General features: G+C 37.8%; 1 protein-coding gene across 3 annotated transcripts in view; it reads right to left on the bottom strand.

Annotated features, from left to right (window-relative positions):
• The window catches only part of MYCBP2 (MYC binding protein 2), a 264,592-nt gene that overhangs the window by 18,765 nt on the left and 224,246 nt on the right, over positions 1-21,581 (bottom strand). For all 3 annotated transcript variants that reach the window (XM_037059374.1, XM_037059371.1, XM_037059373.1), the window contains 10 exons: positions 20,575-20,735; positions 19,390-19,546; positions 18,995-19,219; positions 15,638-15,703; positions 13,512-13,751; positions 13,114-13,212; positions 8,118-8,198; positions 4,678-4,944; positions 3,902-4,185; positions 2,474-2,570 (listed from right to left, as the gene is read on the bottom strand). In XM_037059374.1, the coding sequence (XP_036915269.1) occupies positions 2,474-2,570; positions 3,902-4,185; positions 4,678-4,944; positions 8,118-8,198; positions 13,114-13,212; positions 13,512-13,751; positions 15,638-15,703; positions 18,995-19,219; positions 19,390-19,546; positions 20,575-20,735 (1,677 nt within the window). The remainder of the gene's footprint in view (positions 1-2,473; positions 2,571-3,901; positions 4,186-4,677; positions 4,945-8,117; positions 8,199-13,113; positions 13,213-13,511; positions 13,752-15,637; positions 15,704-18,994; positions 19,220-19,389; positions 19,547-20,574; positions 20,736-21,581) is intronic.

Consider the following 21,581-nt stretch of genomic DNA (forward strand, 5'->3'; position numbering starts at 1 on the left):
CCCCCTGTAGGTAACTAACTGCTTTTCTGTTGCTGCTTTCAAAATTCTATCTTTAATCTTTGGCATTTTAATTATAATGTGTCTATAAAGAGTGGCCCTGACTGGTGTAGCTCAGTGGATTGAGCGCGGGCTGCGAACCAGACGATCGCGGTTCGATTCCCAGTCAGGGCACATGCCTGGGTTGCAGGCCGGTTGCAGGCCAGTTCCTGGCAGGGGCCAGTTCCCAGCAGGGGATGTACCAAAAGCAACCATACATTAATGTTTCTCTTCCTCTCTCCTTCCCTTCCCCTCTAAAGATAAATAAATAAATATTAAAAAAAAAAAAAAGAGTGGGCTTCTTTATAGTCATCTTGTTTGGGACCTTAAAATAAGTCTTCAGTTTCTTGTTCTTCCTTTTCTCCTTCTGACATCCCTATAATTCGTATGTTGGAACATTTAAAGTTGTCCCAGAGGTTCCTAAGCCTTTCCTGATATTTTTTATTTCTTTTTTTTTCATTTTGTTCTGGTTGAATGTTTATTTCTTCCTTTTGTTCCAAACTCTTGATTTCAGTCCTGGTTTCCTTCCCTTCACTGTTTGTTTGTTCCCTGTATTATTTTCCTTTTTTCCACTTTGTGTAGCCTTCACTGCTTCCACTGTTTTGTGTCCATACTCAATCATTTCTGTGAGCATCCTGATTACCTGTGTTTTGAACTCTGTATCTGATAGGTTGGCTACTCTTTGTCACTTAGTTCTTTTTCTGGAGTTTTGATCTGTTCTTCCATTTGGGCCATATTTCTTTGTTTTGGTGTACTTGTTACATTATAAGGGGTGGGCCTTAGGTATTCACCCAGGTGGGGCAACCCACTTTGCTGTGTTGTGACACTGTATGTGGGGAAGGAGTCAGAGAGGAAACAATGCTGCTTGCTCAGCTCTCACCCCACTTTGTTACTTCCCCTGCTGCCCACAAGAGAACTGGGTCCTTCTGGTGCTGATTCCCCTGGGGGTGTGTGTGTGTACATTCTAGGACCCCTTGGGTCCCTCCAATGGACTGTCCTGTAAGACTGGGAGTTTCTCCCCCTGCTGAAATCCCCAGAAGTTTTTACAGACAGAGGTCTTGAGGGTCTATTTCCCCACGCTAGAACCCTGGGTTGAGAGGTCTGTCTCGCTCCCCAGCTGTTCTTCCCAGTTTATCCACATACAGATGTGGGACCACCTGGTCTGCCACATGTCACCTTGCCACATGTCCTCTCTGTCCCAGCAGTCCATTTCCGCCCCTCTACCAGTCTGGATAAATGTTTTTTTTCCCCTTTAACTCCTTAGTAGTTAAACTTCCATACACTTCGATTTTCTGGCAGTTCTGGTTGCTTTTTGTTTTTAAATTTGTTGTCCTTCTTTTTCGTTGTGTGAGGAAGCAAAACTTCTTCTATCTACACCTAATTTTTGCTGGAAGTCCTTTTACATTTTGATAAAAAAACATAAGTACTAGTGTTTCTAAGCTTGAGAAATTTCAATTATGAAACCTTTTTACTTAACATGAAATTTATACAGCTAAGCTACTTGCTTTAGGTGAGTATTATTGGAGCCCAAGAGCATAAATTGGTTCAAATTGCAACCTCCTTAATTTTTAACTTGATTTTCACTAATCACTATCACTTTTTAAGTACTACAGAATTTAGGTGTTGCTAAACAGTTTTCTTAAATATTTCCATCCAGTGAACATACTGGAAAAGCCTATTTGAGAACTGAAGAAATTCTCCATTTCTCTGACCGAGGAAATGCGCATACTGTTGGGGAAAGCGAAAGGACTTTCTGTTTCTCCAGAGTGTCTTCTCTTATCCCGTATCTGCATTCCATCAGTCTTTTAAGGGGCAGTTCAAATTCCCCCTCTGTCAAAATCGCCCGCCATCTACTTTACCATCACAAACCTGTAACTCACAATATCTTCTCCTCCTCAGGCTGAACTCCTGGAGATAAAGGAATGCAAGGAAACTAACAGTACAGAGTACCCAGTAAGAGCAAGGCACTCTGATGAATAATTCTCTCTCCTCCACACTCCCAGATCTTCCCGCAAAGCTAACATCCAAAGACAGTGTGTAAGACATTAATAAAAAAGAGTAAAGATTTTATAAACCTTGAGAACTGAAAAAGCCTTTCAGACTCAGGCTATTTTTTAGAGTTCAAATACATACATACATACATACATACATATATATATATATATATTATATCATCATTTAAGTGTTAAAGTTTTGAAAGACTTACATTACGATTCTCAAGTAAATGAACTTGGAGGCTTGAAATGAACATAATTTATACAAAGGACAAATTTGTAACTAGCTTAAAAGATAAATGGTACAATAGTTATCCTATTGGACAAAACCTTAAGTTAACCAAAATAACACTAATGTACTCCTCCCATAATTCAGTAGAATAAGCCACTTGTTCTGTTAATAAGATTTCACTGACACAATGTTCAGCAGGATGAAAACTTACTGCTGCCATGTCCTTGATGAGTTTAATGATGATCTCTGAGATCTGGGTGGGAGTTGAGCCCTTCATCCACCAATGACTTTCACCTCGTCGAATATAACTGCAAAGAAAAGTCAGAGCTTGAACAATCAGTGACAGTTAAAAATGAGTAAGATGAAAACTTTTATTTCAATATGAAGCACTTTAATCCTTTAAGTGATCCAATCAATTAAAGCACTTAAAAAAATCATCAACACATTACCATTATATGTGTCTTTAATAGCAAGAGAGTAGCTATTCTGTTATGTGTTCTCTTTGAAATATTTCTGTTTATATGTTATTTGTGTATGCATTTTCCAGAACAGTGCTTTTTAAAGTATATCCATAGACCACAAACTGTTTGTCTTCATACAGATAATAAAGAGCTTGCATCAGAAAATGTCAACTACATCACTGAGCATACTATTGTTGAGTTCAGCTGGCATTTTTTTGCCCTGGCAAGTCTAGGGAGATAAAGGAAGCAAAACACTGATTTACATTCTGATATTATTTGCTTAGTATCATGGTTTGACTCTTTTACTAGCATGTCTCCAATATTCTGCTTTCAGACATAATTCTGGCATAAACATCCTTGCTTACACTTCTGTGCACATGTACAAACACTTGTGATGGAAACAGCTATAGATATAGAATTGGAAGTCAAAGGATATGCATATTATAAATATAGTGATATGCTATCTAAGACATCCAAAAAGATTGTAGCCATTTATATTACATATCATTAAAAAATGCCTGTTTCTTCATAATGCTCACAATGCAGAGATATTCTCTTATTGTTTTATCTACATTTCTCTGGTTACCAGTAAAGTGTCTTTCATTTGCTTACTGGTATTTGTAGTTTTTCTTCCTTGAACCAACTTTTCTTGTTGTCTATCAGTTGGCTTTTTCTCACTGATTCGCAGTCATTCTTCTAATATTATGCCTAATAATTCATTGTTCACTATAGGTGTTAAATATTTTTTCCAAGTATTGTATATCGATTTTCATTTTTATGTAGTCAAATCTGTGAATCTTTTCTTCTCTGACTTTTTGTTTTTATGTCTCATTTATGGAAGTCTTCCCAAATTAAAGATTACAAAAATATTCTAATATTTGTCCTTGTAGAATTCTAAAGAAATATATATAAAGCTTTAATTGATCTCAAGTTTATTTTTATATATGGTGTGAAGTAAAGGACTATAATTTTTTTACATGGGAAGTATTCCAAGGTCACTATTCAGCAGATACTTTTCCCCACTAATTCAAAATAAAACTTTCATTATATACAGCATTCTTTTTTTATATTTGTCAGTTATTTGTGGCAAATAAGGTAGAATCTGATATCACATCTCATTTCTCCACACAGTAGCTCATTCTGTTCTATTTTAGTATCAAATACCTGCAATAACCCACCTGGAATTGAAAATCATTGGAAGGGTAACTGTTGTAACTCCTTTGCCCACGGTGGTTCCAGCTGTTCCTGTGATGGTAGTTCCTTTGGCTTTCAGCTGCACTGTGAGTGCTTTGGCAATGCATCCTAGAAACATGTCCAAGATGCCCAGCTTATTCCAATCTCCTTTCTCTGTTGAGTGAATGATATCACTGATATCTGCTGGGGGGAGGGATTTCACGCCTATGATGCTGGCCAGACGATTGGGGGTCACTTCAGGCAAAACTCGTCTTAGTAAGGAGGTCACCTGTTAAAAAAATAAAAGGAAAGAATTCTATTTAAAGAGTGGTCTTTTAAAGTTTTCACTTCTATTTTTTTTAATAAACCTAGCTGCCATTCTATGAATTCAAAGCTTTGAGATGGACAAAATATGATTTAAGCACTATTTTTTTATTTCCCAAGAGGTAATTTCTACCTCATGGCAGTAAGAAAAAAAAACATGTCTTTTATTTGGTCAGGATTGATGGAAAATTAGATTATAGATTTCAAAGTACGAGACAATCAGTAGCCATAATACTCTTTATCACAACAGCACATTAGTAAAATAAAGTATTATTTTGCTCTTCCATATCCACACTAGAATGAGTCAAAAATAAAATGCAAAGAGTTAAAACGATCCAAAACCTGAAACAGAGTGAAACAAAAATCAATAATTAAGGTCCTATACTTTACTAGTTTAATTTTTAACAATGTTTCAAGTAACGGAATAAGCCAAAAGGTAAGTGGTATGACCAGTCACCTGTCTCTGGACCCGAGGGGATGCTGTGTGGAGCAGCGAGAAGAGATCCTGGAGCAGAGTTAGCTGCTGAGCCAGATACTGCCGGCCCACATTGGAGCCACTCAGCGCCAAAACCATAGAGAGCAGTTCAAAGCAGTACGCGTCGGAGGAGGCATCTTCATCACTGGGCTGAGAATTGGCATTTTCTTTGCTTGATATGGCGTGTTCCCACTCTTCACGAACTCTGGTGGCTTCCATGCGAATGGCCTGAACTATGTGAGCACAAACCTATTTCAAAGGTGACACAGCAACATAAAGAAAATGTAAAACATATGTGTAAGTCTGATTTATGACTCCTAGTTTTTTCTAAAGAAAGACAAGAATATTAGTTGATACTCATCTGAATACTCTTCTTCTCAGTTAATTCTACAGTACATCATATCATTCTCTCAACTCATCTTAAAAAACAAGTAAGGAAAACTTGGGGAATCATGATTAAAAATCTGAATGTTAAATCAACTACTATATAGATCTACTTATATACTAAGTAGTATATAATAGATTAAGTAGTATATATTACTTAATCTACTTATATACTAAGGCCCCTGCCTATAGTTAAAACATCAAACAAAACCAGATTATCATATTTTATCACTTCTAGGCAAATCCGGNGCAAAACCCCCCCCCCCCCCCCCCCCCCGCCACTGGAACATTTCAGTTGATAATGTGTTTTATAATTGATGGCATTCACAAATAAACTTTTAGCAAATTTTCTTTTTTTAGTGATATACAAAGTAACGGCATATTTTATGACTGGTAGCATCTAAGATTCAATAAAAAGCTGTTAAAAAGATAAAGCACAAATAAATTTGTCATTTACCTATAAGATTTAATGGTGATGAAAAGTAAAATAATGGGCTAATTTAGAATCAGTATTTTTTGACATTTGAAGAGCCAATTTTTATGTTATTTAGACTCTCCATTATATGAACAATGTATTGATACTTCCCAATCTCCTGATAATTAAAAATATTAACACTGTTCAATTAACAATATTGGTCAGCAAAATAAAAAGAAATCAACCAACGAACAAAAAACAGTGGGTAAAGGAACATAGGAAATATAAATGAAATTTAATATAGTTGGGCATTTGACACCAAAATAAAATAATCTACCTGATAATAAAAAATAACAAAGAACAGCAGGGTAAGAAAGTTAATGTCACCAAAGATGTACAATTTACAGGTGCAGAGGACCTGTCAAATTGCCACTGTTAAATGTCATTTCAGGAAGGACCTTGTAATATAATATCTTCCCAAAAGACAGTCTCACAGGGGCAGAGACTGGTTTGGGGATTGTTGTGTGAATTAACCTGTGTGTTCTTCTGTTTTCATAGGATGTATGCCTATGACCTGCGTATGCCTATGAGTGATTGGTTACAATATAGGCCTCATTTAAGGAGCCCATCTTCGTCATCGCCTCCCCTGAGACTCAAAGGTTTGGCTGAACTAAGTAGTTGGGTTGGTGAAGGGCTAGGGCAGTCTGTGGGCTTCAATTTAGAACTGATTTTCCCTTTTCTGTCCTGATGGCTTGGACAGAAAGGGCTCAGAAATCTGAAAGGAGGGAAATCTTAACATATTCCCCTCAGCCAGAGTGAAGTATAGTGGGCCATGAGAGTCTTAGATAGGTGTAGCTTGCCTTATACACCTTCCTCTAGATAAGCCATTCTTTACTGAAGTCCCTGCCTTTGTCATTTAATAGTTATAATTTAATTGTGCTTCCAATTTCTTGCCTAATCTGTACCCTCCAGAATATGACCTGACCAGAAGGCCAACGGTCCAGTAATGCCAGCCTTTGGACACCAAGCCTGCGACTTCCTGGTGACGGCCATCTGACCAGGATCCTGTAAGGTCCTTCCCCTCAGAAGAAGGACTCCCTCTGTGCTGTACCACCCTCCCTTTCAGGGCACCCCTGACCCAGGGGTAGGTAGGATGACATCCATGTCCAGCCGGAAGCAGTTACAAGAAGATGAGACCGTCATCCATTTTCCTTTATATGATTATAAAGTGGGTGTAAATCTGAAAGGAGGGAAATTGATACAGGGTGCAGCCAAGGGAGGGGGGTCCAGAAAAGATTTGGAATGGTGTCCAGAACTCAAAGTGTACAGGAATATTGGAGGAAATATTAAGATGTCCTCCCCCCCCCCCCCCAGGTGTCAGTTGGGGAAGGGATGAATGGAGCAGGGCCATTGAGAGCTGTTTTGCATAGCAACAGTTTTGCAGCTAACCTCTGGAATGGTCATTTAACATATCTATAACCTTTAACTGGTTTCATAGATATGCTAAATAGCTGTGGCCAAGTTTTGGGTGGGGGAGAAGTGAGTGGCTGCTACCCAGGATGGATTGAGAGCTGCTTCTCTGAGAGAGTGCCTGCGAGAGAGGCATGTGGCTTTAGGAGAGTGAGGACCCCCTCTTAGCCAGGTGAGGGGGAGAGCCACACTGTTTTGGAAAGATGTAGACCCCTGTAGCCATTAGGAGGGAGAGCCACACGGGTTTCAGCAGAGTGCAGACCCCCTCTTGGCCAGGCGAAAGGGAAGACCACGCAGCTTTGCCAGAATGGAGATCCCTGCGGCCAGGTGAAGAAGAAAGATGCACACTTTTGGTGGAGTGCGGCTTTGGTAGAAGAGGCCCACGCGGCTTTGGCATGCTCCCTTTGGCTGAGTGGCCTGGAAACCAGGAGAGACTTTGATTGGAACTTGGTACAAAGAACTCTTGCCAGTGAAAGGTGCCGCATGACTTTGGATTAATTGGAGATCCTGCCTGGACAGGCGACACAGCTCACAGTGCCAGCAACCTGAAAAAAACGGCCGTGTGCTCTTTTCCTGATTTATGGTACCTGGAGTTGGGACAGTGGGAGAAGGGAGCACTGTGTGTGTGTGTGTGTGTGTGTGTGTAGGTGTATATCCTTAAAGACTTTAATATTTTAAGGAAGGCATTAGGCTTGAATAGCATTAAATAAACATTTTGTTTCCTTTTCACAAAAAAAAAAAAAGAAAGTTAATACTCATAACGAATCTTTGAAGCAATGCAGGTATGCCAATATACTACTTTCTCTCCGGAAGAAGGAAGATATGTTCTGCAGGACCCATAAAACAGCACAAAAAGATTTCCAGCCCTGGCCAGGTAGTTCACTTGGTTGGAATGTTGTCTGGTACACCAAAAGGTTGTGGGTTTGATTTCCAGTCAGGGTACATGTTTCTCTCTCACATTGATGTCTGTCTGTCTGTCTGTCTTTCTCCCCACCCCTCTGCCCCCCCAGCACACCCTCTTTCTCTGTAGAATCAATAAAAGCCTATCCTTGGGTGAAGATTTAAAAAATAGCCTCCATAAATTTTGGAAAACACTTTGTACCTTAAAAACAAACAAAAATGGATGAAGACAATGAAATGGCTATTAACCAACCTGTTTTTGTAAGTTAGTCAGTTTACTCCTGCTGAATATGATTCCAACCATATGTTCTTTTAGGTCAGCATCTGATGTCGCCTTTACATAGAAAGAAGAAAAAAAAATAAAGCAGGCTCTCTGAATAAAATGTGCACATTTTACATTTTAAGGTATCAAAAAATTAAACAGGTGGGGACTACATCAAACTAAAAAGTTTCTTCACAGCAAAGAATACCATCAACAAAATGAAAAAGCAACCTACTGAATGGGAAAAAAATCATGTATCTGTTAAGGGGCCAATATCTAAAATCTATAAACTCAATAGCAATAAAAAATCAAACAACTGATTAAAAATGGGTAGAAGATCTGAACAGACATTTTTCCAAAGAAGACATACAGAGAGATGGCCACCAGTAACCAAAAAGATGCTCTACACCATTAATCACCAGGGAAATGCAAATCAAAACCACAATGTGATATCACCTCACTCATACCTGTTAGAATGGCTATTGTCAAAAAGACAAGAATAACAAGTGTTGCCAAGGACGGCAGAAAAAGGAACCCTTGTGCACTGTTGTTGGTGGGAATGGTAATTGGTGCATCTAGTATGGAAATCAATATAATCTTCAAAAAAATTAAAAGTAGAGCTACCATATGATCCAGCAATCTCACTTCTGGGTATTTATCAGAAAAAAATCAAAAACACTCATTCAAAACACATATGTAACCTCTATATTCACTACATCATTATACACAATAGCCAAGATAATGGATGCAACCTAAGTGGCCATCAGTGAATGAATGGATAAAGAGATTGTGAGATACACATGTGCACATACACACATGGTGAGATATCGTTCAGTCCTAAATAGGAAATCTGGCCATTTGCAACAACATGATGGACTTCAGGGGCATTAAGCTAATTCAAATAAGTTAAAGAAAGATAAATACCAAATGACTTCTCTTAAATGTATAATCTTTTAAAAAATTATATATTACATATATACATATATATAAAACCAAGTTCATATATTAAAAGAGAAACTGTCAGTCACCAAGGGAGAGGGTGGATGAAAAAAATGGGTGAACTTCTTTGGTTTCTGAGTTTTTCTGTTTAAATAAATGGGGAAAAAGTATTTTGAGAAATAATTACGTAGGTATTTTTTAAAATACCTACATAATTTAAAGATGAATTTACTTTAAATTGAGGTGTATAACACACACTATGACAAAGGACAGAGTTTGAAGAAACTGCCAATGACTAAGGTAAAGAGAACAAAATTTCTAAATTTAAGATATTCAGAGAAGTACGCTATCTTTTCATGAGTTTCTTTAGTCAATTTGGGTCACTTTGATTGAATCTATTCCTAAATTGTGAACATTAATTAGTTCATATCCTACATTCAGTTTTTTGAAGATCAGTTCAGGAAAATGACATTTGGCTAAGAAGGGAAATGTCAAACCCTGGCTGGTGTGTCTCAGTGTATTGGGCACCCGCCTGCAAACCAACGTGGCGCTGGTTCAATTCCCAGCCAGGGCACATGCCTGGGGTGTGGGCCAGGTCCCCAGTAGGAAGCGTACAAGTAGCAATCACATACTGATGTTTCTCTCCTTCTCTTTCTTCTTCCCTTCCCCTCTCTAAAAAATAAGTAAGATCTTTAAAAAATAGATAGTTACTTTAAAAAAAGGAAAATGTCCATCAAAACTCTATAAATTAAGCTACTCTAACACCCACAATAACCAAAGAAACATACCGTAAAAAAGAAAAACAAAGGATGAAATTTTATAGTGCTTATTACATGCATGGCACTCTTCTAAGGGATAGAGTGATATACAAAGTCACACACACACACACGCACACACACACACACATACATATATATACATATATATAGAATGACCAACTAGAAGGCAAAATAAAAAATACTGTTTACAGTAGCATCAAAAATGTGACATGTTTAGGGAACAATTTAATAAGATGTGTACAAGATCTCTACACTACACTACAAAAAAATTCTGACAGAAACTGAAGATAATCTAAAGAAATGGAGAGCCTATATCATGTCTACGGATAGAAACACTAAATATTATTAAGAGATGGATTCTTCCCAAACTGACTTATCAATTTGGTGCAATTCCAATCAATATTCAAGAAGTGTGTTTTCGGGGAAAGGGAACTGACAAATAATTCTAAGTTTGTATAGATATCCAAGGACCTAGAAAACTATACTGAAAGAGAACCAGGTTGAAATCTGATTCCATGATTTTCTATACGGCTGCAGTAACCAAGATAGTCTGATGCTGGTATGAGACACACACATGTATGTATATATATCTTACACCAATATATACATAAATGAAATAGAAAAGAATCCAGAAATAGATCTATACATTTATGGTGAATTGATTATTGATAAAGAGTACTCTATTCAATAAATGGTGGCTGGACATCTATATGCTAAAAAAACAAAACAAAGCAAAAAAAGAACCTCAATCCTTAGCTCCCCATTGTATTGAAAAATTAACTTAAAATGTTTAGCTCTAAACAAAATAACTGAACTCTGTTTCTATAAGAAAATATGGCAAAAATCTTTGTGATCTTAGAGTTTAGGTAGGACACAAAAATCATGAGTCATTTAGAAAAAAACAGATAAATTGGACTTTATCAAAATTAAGAACTTCTGCTCTCTGAATGATAAGCCTCAGAGAAGGAGAAAGTATTTGAGCACACACATTTGGTAAAATACCTATAACCTGAATATCTTGAATATATAAAGGAATTTCATAATTCAGTAATAACACAAATAATCCAATATAAAAATATGGGTGAAAGATTTAAACACACCCTACACTAAAGTGGCTGACAGGGTCTAGGCATAAAATGAGGGGATTAACTTGCAAAGGAGCATGAAGAAAATTTTGGGAGTGATATGTTTAAAACTTGACTGTGGTGATGATGGGGGACCTCCCAAAAAACCAGAATTATCTTCTGGAGGACAGGCACCTTGTAGTACAGGCTTCCCCTGACAGGTTGGTGTTCTAGGAATCCATCTGTATCAGTGTACCAGCTGGTGGTGTTGTGAGAGGCTGTGTTTGGCTTCAGTGAATTTTTTTAAAGACTCGAATCAACACTTTTGCCTATTTCATGATGGGTGATTTATGAGTGGATCTGCCCACACCACACTGAGTGTTCAGTTGTTTTTGACCAAAAATGGCATGACCCCTGTGTCCTATCCTCCCTATTCAACTAATCTTACCCCAAGTGACCTTTTTTTTGTTTGTTTCCCCAGAAAAAGTCCTTAAAGGCCCTTAAAGGGAACTTAAGTCCTCAAAAGTCCTTAAAAGTGAAACAAAAAATGGAAGAAGCACTAAAAGGCATTAAAATCAATGAGTTCAAAAACTGTTTTGAGCAATGGAAAAAACGTTTTTATAGGTGTATTGTATCAATTGGAAAGTACTTTGAATGTGACTAAAGTTCAAACATGTAAGAATAAATACACAATTTTTTATAAATAAATTTCTTTTTGTGTGTGTGTTCCCCTTCCCCTTGCATATACATTGGTTAGAATGACACAGTTTAAAAGAATGATTTTTTTTGTATGTACACTTTATGTCAAATAAACTGACTTAAAAATGATTCTCTTAACAATTATGTTGTATCACAGGCATTCAACTGCTGGCATAATCTTTCCTATTCAACCATAACCCCTCAATATATACTTTCCTACTCCAGTGAGATTATCCTCTCCAATCAGCTCTTGGACCTATCTTCTCCACTGATCTAACTTTCATCCAGTCTCTCCCAGGTCTAACTTGTTTCCAATACATGCACTCTCCTGTAAGAAGCCATCCTTGGTCACTCCAGGGCACAATAATCTATCTCAATATACTTCAAAATACGCTGTAAATACACGTTTTTTGCACATTTAATAGTATCCTTATAGACTTTTCAGGGGGCGAAGAGGCTTAAGATTTAAGGACGGAACAGAAGCTTTTTGAGGCTGTGGCGCTGATTCTCAAGGTTTTTAAGCAAAGAATCTCCATTTGCTAAAATTCAGTTGGTTTACTGAGTAGTTGCTTAGTCTTAAAGTCTTTCGAATGATGTCTGCAAAAAGTGCTGAAAGAAATTACCAGTTTATGAAATCTTTTTCTTATAGACCCCCAACAGAAAAATGTGGATGATTCAGATACTATTGCACCAGAAGGCACAGTGCTACGCTAGGTAAATCCTTGAAATTATCTTTCAAAGGGCTGCTGAGGTGATTATGTGTAACATCTAAAGATACGAGAATAATTGAGATGTCAGAGTTGACTTCTCTTTTTGGAAATGATAAGGTTTCTTCTAGGGTACAGTGCTTTTAGTTTACAATAAATTAAGTAAAGCAGCTGCATTTTACGAGAAATTTCAAGAACAGTGTATGAATAGGTTATTCCAATAAAATTTACTGAACGCATGGGTATTTATACCATGGTGGATATAAAGACAAACCAGACACGTACCTGGCCTTTCAGAAACTGTGATTCAGTAGAATAAGTGGTGAAAGAAACACAAATAAATATATCAAGAGAGAAACCAAGAGACACACAGAGATTCCTACGAAGTTTAGCAGGGGGAAAACTACTTTTTGTTGGGGGGAAGCATAAGGAAAGTTCATGGAGAAGATAGGTTTTTTAGGCTGCACTGTGAAGGCAGACACAATGCAGGGAGAAGACAACTGGTGGTCCACAGCACAGTAAATGACTGAGTCAATTTTACAAGTGCTAACATCTGAACACAAGAGCCCAAAGTACAGAGCAAATTTGGTTGTTACCTCTCCTACTAGCTAGATCAGACATGAATAATGAATCTCTTTTGATAGTTCCTTTATCTTCTTTCTAATTAAAGTAAAACATGTGAACTGCACATAAACTAATATCACATATCCATTAAAATACATAGCAATACATGGATTATTTCACTGAACAAGAGGAAATGAAAAAGGGTAATAAATATTTTTAGAATACAAATAAATACATTGTATACTTTTTCCTCTCCTTCAGGTGATGACAATAGTGCTTTTTCTTCTTGTTCGGGTGTCGGTTCAGCATCTCCTGAGATGAGCTTTCCAAATACCTGGTGAAGAAGACAGGGACATGAGAGGAATTCACCGGCAGGAATTACCACTGTGAAAGGGAGAGGACCCACAGTGCTTCTGCAGGCTTTACAACATCACCATGCTGTTCCTGCAACACACCACTACTTCTCAGAATTATGAGTGTAAAATGAAACACAGGGGTTTAGGATTATGAGCAGAAAAACGGGTCCCCTTTGTAGCCAGCAAACTAGGAAGTGCTACAATATTTTGTTAACCCCCTTAATTTTATTATTGAAGTAATCTATCCTGTGCTGGAATGTGTAGTAAGGACACTCACTTGAGATGTGATGAGTCTGAACACTCGTAGAGTCTCAGCTTCACAGTTCCTCTGCTGGGCCACACTGGCTGAAATCTGGCCAGCAATTTTTGTGCTTTCACCATCCTTCCAGCCCAAGACCTTTACTTGTCGAACTCGCAGTGTATTTTCTGGGCCCTTTAATTCAATTTTGATGATGTGATTATCCCCTCCTGGAAGTTCACTTGTTACCCAACCAATGTGCCTGGAATCCAGATCAACCTAGCAGAGCAGAAAAACGACAGAAACCTGACACAGATGCATCACTATGTTATCACTGTCCCAGACTTAGCACTAATAACAGCAAGCTCAAATATCAAATAATCATACTGAGAGTCAAGTTTACTGGGTAATTTCACACTGATTGCCTTATTCAAAGTTTTGAGGATAAGTAACACTAAAGTAGCTGTCATTCAGGTGAAGAGGTTAACACAGGAAGGATTCTCACTAAGTGAGAGAGTTGAGAATTAAAACACCAGGCGCAAGTTACAGAAGAGAAACCATCTCTGGGGGATAACTAGGAGGTGGAGGAATCAAGCAGAAAAGAAGAACTCATGGTCAGGGTCAACACTGTGATGAGTGCAGGGCGTGGGGGATGGGTGGAGGTGGAAGAGGGTATAGGGGGGATAAACGTTAATGGGAAACATATAATAAAAATGAACTATTGCCCTGGCTGGTGTAGCTCAGTGGATTGAGCACGGGCCTGTGAAGCAAAGGGTCACGGGTTTGATTCCCAGTCAGGGCACATGCCTGGGTTGCAGCCCAGTTCCCAGTAGGGGACATGTGAGAGGCAGCCATACATTGATATTTCTCTCCCTCTCTCCTTCCCTTCCCCTCTAAACATAAATAAATAAAATCTAAAAATTTTTTTTAAAAAGAACTATTAAAAAAGTGAAACCATTACTAGCAATTTATATGACAGTATGTTATCTACACCAACTGTAAGTAGAAACACTTGGAAGCTCAGCAATGAGGTTTTGTTTTGTGTATCTTCACATTAAAGCCATTTAAAGATAAGCATTTTTTAAATATTTTAAAAATTTTTATGTTTTACAATTGTTCCAATTATTTCCTCCTTTGCCCTCTCCACCAGCCCACCCCCACTCCAGTCTGTCCCCACCCTGTAGTCCATGTCCGTGGGTCCTTCATGCATGCTCCCTGAATGATCCCTTGATGCACAAGTACTTATGTTTTACTTTTCAAAAAAAATTATATAAGGAACTTCAGATTTGTGATTCCTTATTGTACTACATTTCATTGAGAATTTAACTTTTTTTCAAAGATTAAATTTCGGGGCATTGTAAAATGGCTGATACTACTCACCTGAAAAAAATGGAAATTGTTCGTATGCTATTTGATGTCCAAAAAATGATTCAAGATGTCTATATTTTTATAAAGACATCTAATTAACATTATTTTAATCAATAATGTTAATTTCCTAAAAAACAGCATTATGCATAAACAAATACTATCTCAATGAATGAGATTATTTCCCCAAATTCTTTAACAATTTAAACAATATTCACTGTTTAACCCAACATATCAATTTATTCTTTCAATATGTTTTTCAGAACAGAACAAGTGGTCCACGTTCACCAGACAAAGCAGCTACAGAAGAACAGCTTTGACAGTTTCATTAATACAAGTAAGTGAGTTTATATAGAATCTCAGATTCATGCATAGAAAAAAATGAACCTGTTTCTAGAGTTGGTTTGAAACTTGACTTGTAATCTGGATGTAGTTGCAGTATTATAAGTGATAGATTTTTCAGGCTAGAGGATAACAACCTACATTTTAACCTGCAGTGTAGGTGAATTAAGGTATTAATTGTGGATCAAGCCTCTGATACAGTTGTGGGGGGTAGGACACAGGTCTGAGGACTGTAACTGCTCATGATTAGAGAGTATTCAGGGCAATGTGGGTGCAATGTTTAGGACAGGGATGGCTGTAACTGTTCTTGAATGTGGACCCCTTATCAATTTAGTGTTTTCAAATAGATGATTTTCTGTAACTTTTTGGTAGCATGCCAAAATTAGAATTCAACAGTGGAGATTGGGAAGAAATTTCTCACTAGGTAGCAAAACATTGAATGACAAAATTTTAATTACCTGCTTTATTCTGCACAAATCTTCCACTGCTTTGCCAGTTAAGAAGGTCATTGAGGTAACTTTATTCTAAAATAGACAATTCAAAATAGTTACTATGCCATATTCCTGTTCCAGAACTTCCAATGATTTCTTACAGCCTACCAATATCACATTAAGGTTTCTGCCTGTCCTTAATGGTCCTTCCTAACTGACCTCACTCCACTTGTCCAACCAACCATACTTCCTACAACTCCAGTAATTTCTTAGGTACAAACTCCACTTCAAATCTCACATTTCAACTTTTCTCCATGGGCTTTGTGAGAGTAGCTTGGCATTCCTTCTTTTTACTCAAAGTCTAAACATTTAAGCATTGTATCATGATATTTTCAACAACTCTGCTTTGTCACTCATGTGCCACTCTCACTGCTACATTCTTACTGCTTTGCAAGTAAAAAGAAATCAGGTAGTTAGCCTAACTATACAATGTACCCAACTGCATCATGGACTTGAAGAAGAACATATAAGAATGTTGGGTACTATCCCCTCAAGATCCTTGCTAAACTAGGCAAAGAACATTAACAAACTAAGTATCAAACAGTAGAAGTTGAATATTCCTAAGTACTGAAAAGAGTTGTTATGCCAGCACGAGAGCCACAGACTTTAAGGTTAAATAAGTTTTCTGCAAAGTACATCAAGAAACAGATTACTTCCTTGGAGAGCTGCATACTTTAAGTGCTACAGGCTGATGGAATTCAAATCAACAAATGAGTCACTCTGGTAGGCAGGCTGGAGAACACAGAGGTACATAAACATCAGGATACATAACTTGGAGGAAAGTTCTTAAAGGCAAAAGCTTCAAATTGATTAGAATCATTATACTGTGGGAAGAGTATGTCCTGGCTTAAAATGTACCAGGAATCAAAGATAAGTTTGTACTGAACAGTGAATTCTATTCAGAAAAATGTTCTGATTTACTACACTTGACTGTCTGGCAAGATAAGTCCATGATATATTAGCTAAGCCCCTTTTTCTTTTCACATTTTTTACTGTTGTTCAATTACAGTTGTCCCCATTTTCCCCCCATTACTCTCCCCTGCCCTACCCACCCCCACCTCCCACATTCTATCCTCACCCACTCCACTGTCATTGTCCATGGGTTTTTTTCATGTTCATACATGTTCATACATGTTCCTTGACTTGTTCCTCCCCCTTCTTTCCCCCATTATCCCCCTCCTCTCCTTCCTCGGTCACTGTCAATTTGTTCTTTATTTCCATGTCTCTGGTTCTATTTTGCTTTCTTGTTTGTTTTGTTGATTAGGTTCCACTTACAGGTGAGATCATACGGCATTTTTCTTTCACCACTTAGTTTATTTCACCTAGTGTAATACTCTCTAGTTCTACCTATGTTTTCAAGAAGGGTAGGAGCTCCTTCTTTCTTCCTGCTGTGTAGTATTCCATTGTGTAAATGTACCGCAGTTTTCTGATCCACTCAGTTACTGATGGGCACTTAGGCCGTTTCCAGCACTTGGCTATTGTAAATATTGTTGCTATGAACATTGGGGTACATAGGTTCTTTTGAATTGGTGTTTCAGGATTCTTAGGGCATAATCCCAGCAGTGGAATTGCCAGGTCAAAAGGCAGTTCTACCTTTAGTTTTTTGAAGAAATTCCTTACTGTTTTCCACAGTGGCTGCACCAGTCTGCGATCCCACCAACAGTGCACTAGGGTTCCCTTTTCTCCACAACCTCTCCAGCATGTGTTGTTTGCTGATTTGGTTATGATGGCCATTCAGATTGTTGTGAAGTGGCATCTTATTGTGGTTTTAATTTGCATGTAAGCCCCTTTTTCTTACTCAACTGTAGGGAAGAACTGAATCTGCACTGATGGACAGGAATTGGGGTGGCTAAGAATGGCAAGGATTTCTCTGACTGCAGACTGGAATTCTGTGGTTGGCTTATCCCACCCAGGCTCTCTGAGACCCAACCCCACCATTCTGGGTCTTCCTGGAAAGGGAAGCATGCAAATGGATGGGAGCAGCTTGAAACTGATCCAAGGAGATTTAGTAACACTGTATCTGCTTAAAAGACACATTCATTCTGAGGGGAAATAATACCCAAAACTATCCTTCCTTAGTAATGGAGGCAGAAGGATGGAGTTTGGAAGTGGTGCTTTTTTCTTGGTTCATAACACTCAAACGGAACTCTTTTTCCTTGGGTTTAGTGCCCTTAAAAATAGTGCTTAATCAATTCATTTGAAACACGTGGACAAGCTAGGGCTAGGTAGAACATAAATCATGGTTCCTTAGGTTAGTCCAGGAACTCCCCTCACTCCCACCGTGACAGCTGGGGGTGAGGTTTAGAAATAGAAAGCCAATTACAGTATAGGTCAAAATGTATTAAGTGCCACCACAGTAAATAAAAAAGCTGAGAGGGAAGGAGTATTTTTTTTTATAGAGGAGGTATCAGGAGAGGATTTCTCTGCTGGGTCTTAAAGATGTGGGAGGAATATGAAAGAGAGTTTACGGGGATGACTTTCAGGACAAGGGAATAGCTTGAACAAGGGTATGGAGGTAGAAAAGTATAGAGAAGACATTTATTGGGTTGGCCAAAATGTCTGGGTTTTTTTTTTTTGCATGATGCTCTAGTAGTGCTTAGTTGTCTTCAACTTTATTTGAAACGATTTTGTTAGATTGTATTGTGACAGCTGTCATACCAGAGTGCATTTAAAATAACTTACCAAAATTGGTGAATTTTTGTGCAGCCATTTTAATACTAAAGATGGAAGAAAATATGCAACCTTTTTGGTGTATTATGCATTATTATTTCAAGAAAGGTAAAAGCAAATGAAACGCAAAAAAATTGTGCAGTGTATGCAGAAGGTGCTGTGACTGGTCAAACGTGTCAAGAGTGGTTTGTGAAGTTTCTTGGTACTATTGACATTTTGGCCAAATAATTCTTTGCTGTGGGCTGTCTTACGCATCGGGGAATGTTTAGCAGCACCCTTGGCCTCCACTCACTAGAAGCTAAGAGTGAGAGAAAGCAGACACACTCAAAATATCCAACTCAATAATATTATTGGTGAAAATGGAAAATGTGTATTTTATTTTATGGGGAAAAAAGTAAAGAACTTTTTGGCCAACCCACTATTTTGTTTAGCTGTAGACATGCTACATGTATAATAAGAGCTCTTTTTAGAACGGGTCTTCCATAGTACCCCCAGGCATATTAATCTATTTTTAGACTTATGATTTCTTTGGTAAATATAAAATGCTGTTTGTTTGGCAAAGTTCTGTCTTTTTACTAAACTCAGAAATTAGAGTGCCTGATTACTAATGGTCTGAAAGAACTAATGAGCCACAAATTAAGTTTCCTTTCTTACCCCAAGATCTCGGGAATTGTCTACGTGAACAGATACATAGCGAGCATTGATTCCTTTTACACAGTTGATGGTGATGTTCTTAGTTTTGTTTTTATCCTCATCTCCTGATTCCCAAAAAGTCTCCGTGGAACCATCTGTCAAACTGCCAATCATGGCAGGCCGGCTTGAAGTTTTTATGTCAACGATGCTGGTTAAGTCCTTTAAGCACATGACTATGCATAATTCCTACCAACAACAAATATAAATGATTATACTACTCAAATGGAAATATCCTATGATATTAAAACAGACATGAAATAAGAAATAAAATTAAGTATCAAATGTTTATGAGTGATTTTCCATTTTTCCTTCAATATACTGTTGAATATTAATAGGATATCTGTTCAATGACTGACCTGACTCATAGCTTCGAAGCCAGACTGAATACTGATGCTAAAACTCTCCTCACTATCTCCGTCATCTGATTTTGACAAAATATTGTTAATGTGATGAAAGACATTGCTCTGATGGAGGAACTGGTGATCGGATTGCTTGAATTTCAGACTCCAGCATCTAAAAAGGCATGAACAATATACTCAATAATTCTGTTTCAGGGGTTCCTAAGACATTCAAATACTTCAAGAAATCTTAACAATCTAGGTAAAAGTAGAAATTAAAAAACTTCAGGAAACAAAAACATTGCTATTGACTTTTTTAAAAAATAAAGGTAATCTCTAAGAAACAATATGGGATAAATTTTACGGAAAGTTCACTCATTTTAAATACAGAAAAACTGGACACTTGAAGATCAAGGCCACAGAAACAAAAAAGATAATTTATTACTTTTGTAGACAAGTGTTACCTGAACTATTACAGCTTCTCAAGTTTATTGGTCTTACAATTCCATATGGATTCCTCAGAGTGTAATAATACATTCTGCACTTCAAAAGTCTTGGGAGGAGAAAACAAAATCCCCCCTCTGTTGGTCTTACCCATTAGGGGCTGTGGGTAGCCAGAGTCACTCCATCAGCCCATCGCTCCTGACAATTAATGGGGAATTTATTTATGTTAGTCTCTAGGATATGTGGACCTAATAACGAGGTTCCCAATATAAATGTTAAAACCTCAGCAGGTTTAAACTGTAAAGGAGGTGATGTTCCTCGAGGTAGTTTTAAGATTACTCGTGTATAACTGGGCTGTATTTTTCTTAAGATTCTTTTCAATTCAAAGTTCTGTTTTGATTTCTGTTTTTGAGATTTCATGCTCCCTCTCCCTTTCTGTGGCATTTAAAATTCTACTCGTGGGCAGCACTCAGACAAATGATTTGGGTTAGGAGGGAGGAAAAAGTGAGGAAGATTGTTACAGACGGATAATTTAGAGCACTGAGAAGTATGTAATCCGTATTTTACAGAGGAATAAACAGGTGTAAACTAAGAAGAGGGGCAATTCTACACTATGACAAGAAAGAGGGAGGCACCGTTAACATAATGTAGGGATTCTCTGTATCTTACTATTTAAAGAGGACTTCCAAGCAACTTGAATTTAAACATCCCATAAAATCTCTTCTCCAATGTACCTTGACTACTTAGACATAAAATTACCTCAGGGCCATTTGCTGTAGAGAACTGCCACTGGGGAGGGACATCATGAGATCAGAGATCGTTTGAAGCAAGCGGTGAAATGTATGTGGTAAGGGATGGGCGGCTTCACCTGCAATCACTATATCTGACAGCGGATGTTCACATACTCTTGTATCTTTCTCCTAAGACGGAAATTTACAACAGGTTGGTCAGCTTGTGTGTTGGAAGGAATTTCACCCACTAAAGAATCTTATGTACACTTAACAGTATTATGTATACTCCAAGATACTCAGGTAATAGAAATGTAAACAACACCACCAAACCATACCCCAAACATACATTAAGATGAACTAATTACATTTCTACCACTTTCAGGAAAAAATGATAATATCACTCAAAAATAAAGCCACCAGACGAATGAATGCCTCACATAAGTATCTGTCCTAGTGTACTCACAAGTCCACTCCCAGGGTGAGCGTATACAAGTCCACTTGCAGGGTGAGCATATATGTGTATGCAGAAATCAGCTCACTCCTCTCATTGAGCCTCACCCAGAATGCTAAGCCAAAGGCTTGTGAACCAATAAGAAGTTGTTTTAATCCAGTGTGTTCTGGGGTACTTAGTTATGTAGGGGTAGAAAGCTGTTCTAAGTGTGTGACAATCTCACATTATAACTGATTTTTTTCTATTTTTTTTCTTGTGGTTCTGTCATTTTTTACTTATTTTTTAAGGCTTTATTATTAGGTACTACATGCTCAAAATTAATCTTTTACCATTTTGTAGAGAGCCTCATTACTCCTTTTAATAATCTTTCTTAATATCTATTTTGCCCGATGTTAAAATAGCTAAACTTGCCCTGGCTGGTGTGGCTCAGTTGGCTAGAGCATTGTCCCATAACCAATGGGCTGCAGATTCAATCGCTGGTCAGGGCACATACCTAGGCTGTGGGTTTAATCCCCAGTTGGGGCATGCACAATTCCCAGTCTGGGTGATCCCCAATCTGGGCACACGGGAGGCTACAGATCAAT

Source organism: Sturnira hondurensis, unplaced genomic scaffold, assembly GCF_014824575.4.
Source record: "Sturnira hondurensis isolate 20B ecotype Veracruz unplaced genomic scaffold, ASM1482457v3 Scaffold0010812, whole genome shotgun sequence".
NCBI lineage: Eukaryota > Metazoa > Chordata > Mammalia > Chiroptera > Phyllostomidae > Sturnira > Sturnira hondurensis.